Source organism: Chiloscyllium plagiosum, chromosome 12, assembly GCF_004010195.1.
Source record: "Chiloscyllium plagiosum isolate BGI_BamShark_2017 chromosome 12, ASM401019v2, whole genome shotgun sequence".
NCBI classification, from domain to species: domain Eukaryota; kingdom Metazoa; phylum Chordata; class Chondrichthyes; order Orectolobiformes; family Hemiscylliidae; genus Chiloscyllium; species Chiloscyllium plagiosum.
In genome coordinates this window covers 2,569,495-2,579,802 of record NC_057721.1, presented here as the reverse complement: position 1 = coordinate 2,579,802, position 10,308 = coordinate 2,569,495, and the positions used below count along the sequence as shown (strand labels likewise).

General features: G+C 41.0%; 1 protein-coding gene across 8 annotated transcripts in view; it reads right to left on the bottom strand.

Annotated features, from left to right (window-relative positions):
- The window catches only part of pcid2 (PCI domain containing 2), a 65,103-nt gene that overhangs the window by 11,939 nt on the left and 42,856 nt on the right, over nucleotides 1-10,308 (bottom strand). For all 8 annotated transcript variants that reach the window (XM_043700278.1, XM_043700284.1, XM_043700283.1 and 5 more), the window contains 3 exons: nucleotides 4,623-4,677; nucleotides 3,322-3,425; nucleotides 2,086-2,161 (listed from right to left, as the gene is read on the bottom strand). In XM_043700278.1, coding sequence (XP_043556213.1) covers nucleotides 2,086-2,161; nucleotides 3,322-3,425; nucleotides 4,623-4,677 — 235 coding nt within the window. The remainder of the gene's footprint in view (nucleotides 1-2,085; nucleotides 2,162-3,321; nucleotides 3,426-4,622; nucleotides 4,678-10,308) is intronic.

Here is a 10,308-nt window from a genome sequence, read left to right as displayed (position 1 = left end):
CCCATTGGCCCATCTGGTCCAGATCCTGTTGTAATCTGAGGTAACCCTCTTCGCTGTCCACTACATGTCCAATTTTGGTGTCATCTGCAAACTTACTAACTATACCTCTTATGCTCACATCCAAATCATTTATATAAATGACGAAAAGTAGTGGACCCAGCACCGACCCTTGTGGCACTCCATTGGTCACAGGCCTCCAGTCTGAAAAACAACCCTCCACCACCACCCTCTGTCTTCTACCTTTGAGCCAGTTCTGTATCCAAATGTTCTCCCTGATCTCCCTGTATTCCATGAGATCTAACTTTGCTAATCAGTCTCCCATGGGGAACCTTGTTGAATGCCTTACTGAAGTCCATATAGATCATGTTCTGCCCTCGAGGTCATTCACTGAAGGACATTAGTGAACCAGATGGGTTTTTATGACAATCGACAGTGGTGACATGATCTTCACGAGGCCAGTTTTTATTGTAGCTTTTCATTGAATTGAAATTTCATCATCTACCACGGTGGCCTTCAAACCCACATTCACAGCATTAACCTGGGTCTCTGGATTATCAGTCGAGCAATAATACCACTAGGCCAGTGTCTTCCCTGATAATGCTTAGCGAAGATGTGAAAAACCACACATTTTCACTGTTTTGGAATATAAACCGAATTGCAAATTGGTCTGCTTTAATTAAAAAAGGAAGGTTTTGTAACATGAAAACAACACATGATTGAGCTGCGCTATAAACTGCCACAATTTGGAAGCAAAAAAAGGGGCAAGTCAAGACTGAATGTAGAACCTTTTGACTAAGAAAATTATGCTTGGCTACGGCTCATTGATTGGTTGAGTTGTAAAGGGTTTAAAAACAGTAAGTGCAAAGAGCAGGAGGCAGTGTAAATATCCAGTTCGTATATTCACTCCCTTTCTCTTCATGCCAGGAAAGTCAGAAAGCCCCAGAAAATTTAAAAAGAAAGACTACATTCAAGGGAGACCTAAATGCCTCCTCAAACTATTGAATTAATGACAATCATCGCTATACCTTAAATAACACGTCAGCATTGCAAACATCATATTTACTCAGACAAAAAGGACTTTCCACCTTATGGCCTGGACTTTTGAGCTTCAGAATTTTGTTTTCTCTGTCAATATTGTTTTTTCCATGCATAACATCTGTATAAACTTTTTTTTTTGTCTGTCTTATGACTGTGTAAGCATTTGGGATTTTGAAGGGATATAGTTTAAGTTGCATAAATTTGAAATCCTTTCTCTTCATTGCTCTTATTAAACCTATGTGTGTTACAATAAACAGAATTATTTCTGCTGTTACTGAAGAAAGCTGGTATGAATTGCTTATGTCTTGAATAGCAGCCAGTCAGGCACATTGATCATTTTGGTTTCCTCATTATGATTTTTATGCATTTATCTATTTTGTGATGACTTGTAAAGTAGTAGGGCATGATTATCAGTGCACTATTCCCAGTTAATTTGTGACAAACATATTGAAATGAGGGTCGAGAGGATGGTGCTGGAAAAGCACAGCAGGTCAGACAGCATCCCTGGAGCAGGAGAATTGGTATTTCGGGCATAAGTCCTTTATCAGGAATCCTGATCTCCAGCATCTGCAGTCCTCACTCCCTCCATATTGAAATAAGGCTCCTAATGGGTAATTAACATCATGATTTAAAATTCACTGCTGTTAAATGGGTTTCCCATAGGTCTGGAAACTTAGCAGTTTAGAATTAGAGGCTTCATGCGCTGAGAACATTTTCCAGCATTCCCTGTGGGCCAAGAGGAGCAGAACACAGTCCTGGTCCCACAAGAAAGATCTCAGCCTCCCACTGGTAGGACCGTTCCTTGTAGCCCCAATGGCTGACCACTCCCCACAAACCTAGCAGTCTCCTGACTGCTGGCTTTCTCATCCAGTTGCCAAAGTATCAATGTTAACAAGGGAATAGTGAAGCAGCCCTGTCATTAGGTAGGCAGGACCTCCACCTTGCTAGGTTGTTCAGCTTTTGAGAGTCCGCACTGGTATCGGGGCAGATACCAATGAGTACAGATTACACATTTATACAGCTGTAAATACCAGGTCCTTTTCTTACCTTAAAATATATTTTGAACAGCTGATTGATGAGAAATAGCATTCCCCACTTCTTTGAGTCATCGATTCCAGCGCGGCTATTTTCAGAAGCAATAATAAAATTCAGCAAAATTGCTTCAAATCATTGGTAATTTTATAGCTTTACTGAATTACTTTAATTTCTAAAAAATGCAATGGATTACAAGAGTTACATGACTACATACCTACGAACACATGAGTTAGGAGTATCTCGACCCTATTATACCATTTAATAAGATCATGGCTGGTCTGATTATGGCTGGTATTATTATGACCTCAACACCAAAACTTTTCACCCACTAGTTTACCAACAGTATATCCACCTCTGCCATAAAAAAATTACTTATAGTCTCTGATTCCATTCTCATTTGATGAAGAGAGTTCCAAAAATTCACAATCCGACAGAATATTTGATTTGAGCTATAGGGAGAAGCTAAACAGGCTGGGGCTGTTTTCCCTGGAGCGTTGGAGGCTGAGGGGTGACCTCATAGAGGTTTACAAAATTTATGAGGGGCAAGGATAGGATAAATAGACAAAGTCTTTTCTCTGGGGTCGGGCAGTCCGGAACTAGAGGGCATAGGTTTAGGGTGAGGGGGGAAAGATATAAAAGAGACCTAAGGGACAACTTTTTCAAACAGAGGGTGGTACATGTATGGAATGAGCTGCCAGAGGAAGTGGTGGAGGCTGGTACAATTGCAACATTTAAGAGGCATTTGGATGGGGGCATGGATAGGATAAATAGACAAAGTCTTTTCTCTGGGGTCGGGCAGTCCAGAACTAAAGGGCGTAGGTTTAGGGTGAGAGGGGAAAGATAAAAAAGAGACCTCGGGGCAACTTTTTCACACAGAGGATGGTACATGTATGGAATGAGCTGCCAGAGGAAGTGGTGGAGGCTGGTACAATTGCAACATTTAAGAGGCATTTGGATGGGTATATGAATAGGAAGGGTTTGGAGGGATATGGGCCGGGTGCTGGTAAGTGGGACTAGATTAGGTTGGGATATCTGGTCGGCATGGACGGGTTGGACCGACGGGTCTGTTTTTGTGCTGTACATCTCTATGACTCTATGACTGATCTTTTTAATGAGCGACCCTTTATTTTTGCAAAGTTACTGCTAATTCTAGATTCTCCCACAACTGAAAACATCCTTTCCACATGCACCCTTGTCAGTACTTAGTATCAATATAATCAATCAAAAATGAGCGATTAAAATACCTACTTGTCACTGGCACAGACTCGGAAACAACTCATCAGTAGTTCTGCAGCTTTCTCCAGCATATCTCCCACTTTGCCCTTTCCTTTCTTTCCTAGTTGTTGGTCAGCCTGGTCAGAAGCGAGATTTGTCAGAGGAAAACACAGATAAAAATAAAATTTTGATAGCTTCCAATCAAATATTTCTGGTCATCATCACACTAAACCTGTAGCCTCAAATGCAGTGTTATACTTTCTTATTGGATAGGTGTTGTTAAGTAATTCTTGTACACATAACCTGGTTTACACAACAGAGGCCTTTATAAGCCAGGATGGATGACTGTATTCAGGGTGAACATCGATGACTTTCCAAATGCATGACAGGCTTTAACACTCGAGCCCTCTGAAAAAGCAATTCACCTACTGCCACCCCACTGCCTTTTTGCCATAGCGTTACAAAATGTTTCCTTTTCAGGCAATGGCCAATTTCCTTTATAAAGCCCCAACTGATCCTGCCTCCACCAGACTCTCAGGCGATAGGGCTAGGATTAGGGGTTAGGAATACACTTTCAGGCAGTGTATTCTGATCACTAAATGGAAAGGTCTTTGCTCATGTCACGTGGCTCCTTTTGGTTAGTTATCATAAATCTGTGCCCTCTGGTCTCGTCGCTTCCACCAAAGGGAACAATTTGTCTATGCGACAGAGCGCTCCTATTTTAAATACTATCAAATTTCATCTCAACCTCTCAAACCCATGGCCTGTGCTACCTTGAAGGGCAGCAGATAGATGGGAACACTATGACCTCAAACTTCCTCCCCAAGGTGCTCACCATTCTGACTTGGAGCTATACTACCACCTCTTCAATGTTACTGGGTCAACTACTTAACTCAACATATGCCTATGAGAGGCTGGAGGAGAAAGTGAGGACTGCAGATGCTGGAGATCAGAGCTGAAAATGTGTTGCTGGAAAAACGCAGGTCAGGCAGCATCCAGGGAACAGGAGAATCGACGTTTCGGGGCACAAGCCCTTCTTCTATGAGAGGCTGGAGACTTCCATCAAAAACTAAATTAAAAATGTGCTCAATGCAAGGATCTGAGCGCTTTTACAGTACTCTGAGTCTTTATATGAGGTAGAAGCTGATGATCCGACTAAAGGGTACCCACTTAAGACCACAATGAAATTTTCACACACGTTAATCAAGTGCCTTCCCAAGAGCCTGTCATACTTCTGCACCACATGAAGGATGCAGAATGCAAGACTGTAATAAAAACTTCCAAAGGAATATGAATTTAATAAATTCCCACAACTAATGCAATTTCGTACTCACATTATTTGCAAAGATCCGTAGGTCCAGAGCTACTGCATACATTATCGGTAGAGCCCTAGAAGTGACAAACCACAGGTATATCAAAAGGTAAATAATTCACAACCCAAGGCAGTACTCAGCCAATCGAATATTTTCGAGGTATAATCACATTGGAATGTAGGGAAATACAGCAGCCAATGCCCACAACCTGCAATGAAATAAAGAGCAGATAAATCTATTTTGGCAAATCTGATTGAGTGACAAATAGTTAGGGCAGGACTTCAAGGTTAACTCCACGGCTCTTCTTCCAAAGAATGCTACAGAATCTCTTACGTCCACCTGAGATAGCAGACCAAGTCACTGACCCCAAGTGCTTCAACATAGTTTAACATTTCATCTGACAGACAGCACTCTCTCAGTACTGCACTGGCATGTCAGTCTGTTCAAGTGGCATATGAACCCATAACACATTGTCAAACATCATGCCTATCACGTTACAGACCCACATCTGCAGACTTTCTCTTGGGTTTTCTCTGATTTCTTCCATTTTATCATCCTTTTTCTTGGATACAATTTGCACTTTTATTTTGTCTACCCACACTTACTCAGACCATTTGTCTGCAAAATTGCCTATTCTTCTGAAAGGTTAGCTTATTTTTCAGTATTCAGAAATAAGAACAAAAGGCCAGCTCCACCATTTAATAACATCAGGGCTGAGATATTTGTATCATCGATAGCCACAGGCGAGGTGGCGGTTGGCTAACATGGTGCCACTACTTAAGAAAGGCAGTAAGGAAAAGCCAGGGAATGAAAGACCAGTGAGAGTGACATCGATGGTGGACAAATTGTTACAGAGAATCCTGAGACAGGATTTACATGTATTTGGAAAGGCAAGGTGTGATTAGGGATAGTCAACATGGCTTTGTGTGTGGAAGATCGTGTCTCACGAACTTAATTGAGCTATTTGAAGAAGTAACAAAGAGGATTGATAAGGGCAGAGCGGTGGATTTGATCTTCAGTAAAGCATTCGGCAAGGTTCCTCATGGTAGTCTGGGGTTAGTAAGGTTAGATTACAGAACTATCTATAGCTACTTGGGAGACAGAACTGGTTCATAGGTAGAAGACAGAGGGTGGTGGTGGAGGGTTGCTTTTCAGACTGGAGGCCTGTGACTAGTGTGTGCCACAAGGATTAGTGTTGGGGCAACTTCTTTATGAAATTTATATCAATGATTTTGATATGAATATCAGAGGTTTAGTTAGTAAGTTTGCAGATGACACCAAAATTGAAGTAGACAACAAAGAAGTTTACTTCAGAGGACAACGGGATTTTGATCAGATGGACCAATGGGCTGAGGAGTGGCAGATGGAGTTTAATTTAGATAAATGTGAGGTTTTGCATTTTGGAAAGGCAAATCAGGGCAGTACTTATACACTTAATGCTAAGGGCCTGGGAGAGTCACTGAACAAAGAGACCTTGGAGTGAAGGTTCATAATTCCTTGAAAGTGCAGTCACAGGTAGAAAAGCAGTAAAGAAGTTGTTTGGTGTGCTTGCCTTTATTGGTCAATGTATCGAGTACAGGAGTTGGGACATCATGCCGTGTGTAATTCTGGTTGCCCTGCTATAGGAAAAGCTTGTGAAACTTGAAAGGGTTCAGAAAAGATTTACAAGGATATTGCCAGGGTTGAAGGATTTGAGCTACAGGGAGAGGTTGAATAGGCTGGGGCTGTTTTCCCTGGAGCATTGGAGACTGAGTGGTGACCTTATAGAGATTTACAAAATTATGAGGGGCATGGATAGGATAAATAGGCAAAGTTTCTTCCCTGGGGTGGTGGGAGTCCAAAATAGAGGGCATAGGTTTAGGGTGAGAGGGGAAAGATATAAAAGGGACCTAAGGGGCAACTTTTTTCACATAGAGGGTGGTACGTGCATGGAATGAGCTGCCAGAGGACGTGGTGGAGGCTGGTACAATTACAACATTTAAAATGCATCTGGGTGGGTATATGAATAGGACAGGTTTAGAGGGACATGGCCAAATGGGACTAAGTTTATTTAAGATATCTGGTCAGCATGGACGAGTTGGACCAAAGGGTCTGTTTCCATGCTGCACATCTCTATGACTCTGTGGTCCAACTGTGCCTAAAACTATACTTTTCTTTCTGTCTCTCATAACCTTTGACTCCTCTGTCAACCAAAAATTTGTTTAATTTGGAGCCTTGAGTTAATTCACTGACCCATTCTCCACTGCTCTGACAGGTAGAGAATTCCAAAGATTAATGACTCTTATTCCAGATCCACAATCCAGTTCCTGTGGTCCATGAGGGAAACAGTAACATAAATAAGGTGTAGAGTAAATAAGACCATAGAGATGAAAGTGAGGCTCAAAGATTGCTAACAGAGACAGAGGTTTTGGTTCCTGAGTACTGATATCAATACCAGAGAAAGTGAAAGCTGTATCATTGGAACAAGTTCCAGTGAAAGCATGCTGAGCCCATTAAACATGATGATTAAGACATGCTTAAATTTTAGTGGCGTGAGGTATCATGTGAGAGGAAATGTGGTAAAATAAACTTAGATAACAAGCTAATACATCTGGGAACCAATCTGGGTGATGATATGCAGAGTGCACAGGAAGGGAGAGAGAATACAAATCTAAAAGTGCACTAGTAGGTAAGGCTACAGACAGCAAAAATGGTAAAAAGTTATAGTTAGAGTCTCTGCATCTGTGAGTGCACAGCATTCATAAACTAGATGAACTATGAGGACAGAGAAAACATTTACGAACTGATAGCCAATGCTGAGACATGGTTGCAGGTCGACCAAGCTTGGGATCTGAATATTGAAGGGGGACATTGACATTTTGAAAAGATATGAAATTAGGGAAATGTGGTGGAGTAGCTCTGTTAAGCAATTATCTCATTAGAACAGAAGCAAGAGACAGCCTTAGCTGGAGAATCAACTTACGTAGACTAAGAAAGAGGAAGAGTAGAGCATCATACATGAGAAGAATCTATAAGTTTACTTCCAACAACTATACTGTAACTATTAAAATGGCGGATGTAAGGAAGGTGCCACAATAATCATGGGTAACGTTAATTGACACGTAGGTTGGATGAATCACATTTGCAAAAAAACAAAGTCTGGAAAAATGTGTTTGCAAAGTGTATTGGGGTAAATTCTTTGAGGCGTGTGTTCTTGGAACATACTAGGAAGCAGGCAACTCAGGACCTAGCAATGATCAGAGGGACAAGAAGCCCATAAATGACAATGATCATAAGAGAACAGAATTTCAGGTTCAGTTTGAAAAGGAGACATGTGCATCTAAGATTAGTGCTTTAAATCTGAATAGAGGTAATATAGGATATGAACTGAGTAGAAAAAAATGATTAGGTTAAAAGGTAGGAAAATGGAGATTCAGCGGCAGACTTTTAAGGAAACTTTTAATAGCTCTCAGCAAAGATTTATCCAAGTATTATGGGCCTGATCAAACCCCCTCAAATGAATGTAAGACCTTAACTTTTTCTTATTTTAAAAGTAAGTGTAAGACTTTGGGTTCCAAATGCAATTCAATTGGTCAAACTACCTGACATTAAGCAAAATACACTCCAGTTTTACACTACCATTAAAATATAGACAAAAATAAAAATAAAATAATTGGTTTAAATGTAACTCTACCGAAATGTTTATCAAAATAATATAACTATAAACTACTGATTAATTGTTCCAATATAGTAACACCCCATAAGCACACCTTTGGCAAAGGCAAATTCAGTAAAATAGATTGTCTCACTGGCAATTCTAGCAGCAAGAGGAGAACTCCAGATTTTAGCTGTAACAGAGAGAAGAGAACGTGCTTCCACATCCAGCTTCCAGAAGCCAGCAACTGCAGAAAGCTGAAACAAAAATTCCTGGTTCTGTGGGAGCTTGACCACACCCACGCAGACCATTCCTATTGCTCCAACATGAAAACAAAACTCAAGGCCTCACAAACTGTTTATTGACTTTGAGCAGTCTGCTCGTCACCTCTGTCTCAACCCATCTTCATCAAAATAAAACCTGGACAAAATGCACCTCTTAAAGCCACTGTATCATCACACAAATGCGAAGTGAAGAGTTTCTAGAAGTGTTTAAATGGGGAAAGAAAAGTAAAGCAAGTGAGAATCCCCTACAACAGGATTTCCCAATGTGAGGATTGGGATCCCAAGTGGGGTCACGAGCTGGAATTTTGAGGCAGTTGGAGACAGTAATAGCTGACCCTCCACCTCCAATCCTTATAGGACTTGCCCCCCCTCACCCATACACAGGGGGTCAAGCCTTGAAATGGGGTCATAGTGGAAAACATTTATGAGCCAGATTGGAGGATGGGAAAAAGTTGTGATTGTAAGAGCCACTCCTTGTTTGAGGTACTGTAGGTGTTGGAAGTGATTTCCTCAAATTCAAGAACTGTAATTATGCTTTATAAGCTGTTGCGTTGTTTTGAAACTTTGGGTAAAAAAGATCAAAGCAATGGCACTTTAAAAAGGAGGAAGAAAGACCACATGATCAGAGAAAGAAACCTACACTGCTGTCTGACACAGCAGTGAATCTGCACAGCGACTGGCCTTTGTGTATGAGTTCAAGTAAATCTGCACATGGGAGTGCGTCTAAGAAAAATGAACAAACAGTGAAATTCACAGCTGACCTCGGATGAACCTGTGTGGGACAGCCCACAGCATGAGAGAAGCTAAGTGCATAGCTTTTAAGTGTAAACTTGCAGTAACTCTACATTAGCGAGTAAGAAGTTCTTTTTTGATTTGTTTTGTTGAAATCTGTCTCTTGATTAAATTTTAAAAAATAGAAAATGTAGGTACTAAGTAAGCCTGGAGCGATGGTTTTTAATGCAGTGAGTGCTATTTTCTGGGTCTGCAGATTGTTAAGGAGCAAAGATAACCTTTAGTAGAATGATGCGCTCTGCCTGTCGGATGTGGGAGATTAGGGAGAATTTCCATGTTATTAATGATTATGATGTGGCGGTGCTGGTGTTGGACTGGGTGGACAACTTAAAAAAACACATAACACCAGATTATAGTCTAACAGATTTATTTGGAAGCACTAGCTTTCACAGCGCTGCTTCTTCATCAGGTAGCTGTGGGGCAGGATCGAAAGACACAGAATTTATAACACAAGATCACAGAGTCATGCAACTGCTATGATATATTGAACAAATCCTACATTGCTGTTAAGTCTTTCATCTTCTAGAATCGGTTACAAGATTCGGTTCATTAATATGTAAACCCCAGAACTTCTTTCCAGTCACATTCGAGATAACTTAAGGTTTTATTAAAAAAAACGTGACATCTCAGCTCAGACAATGCATTAAAGGTATGAGGTTTGAGTCTGTCTGTATTCCAATCTTGAGCCAGACTAGTTCTATTTCCAAAGCGGATTTATAAAATGTTTTATGGATTGATTGCCTACATTGTTCAAAAAGCACACAATCTGCAGGCAGTCAAAGTACAATGTGTCTGCAGTTACAATTCTGCAAATGCAAATTCACCCCAAGACTTACATGTTTGTGTGCATACATGTGATGGAGGGAGAAGAGTCATAGAGAAGTACAGCAGAGAAACAGACCATCCAGTCCAACTTGTCCATGCTGACCAGATATCCTAACCTAATCTATCCCCATTTGCCAGCACTTGGCCCATGCCCCTCCAAACCCTTCCTATT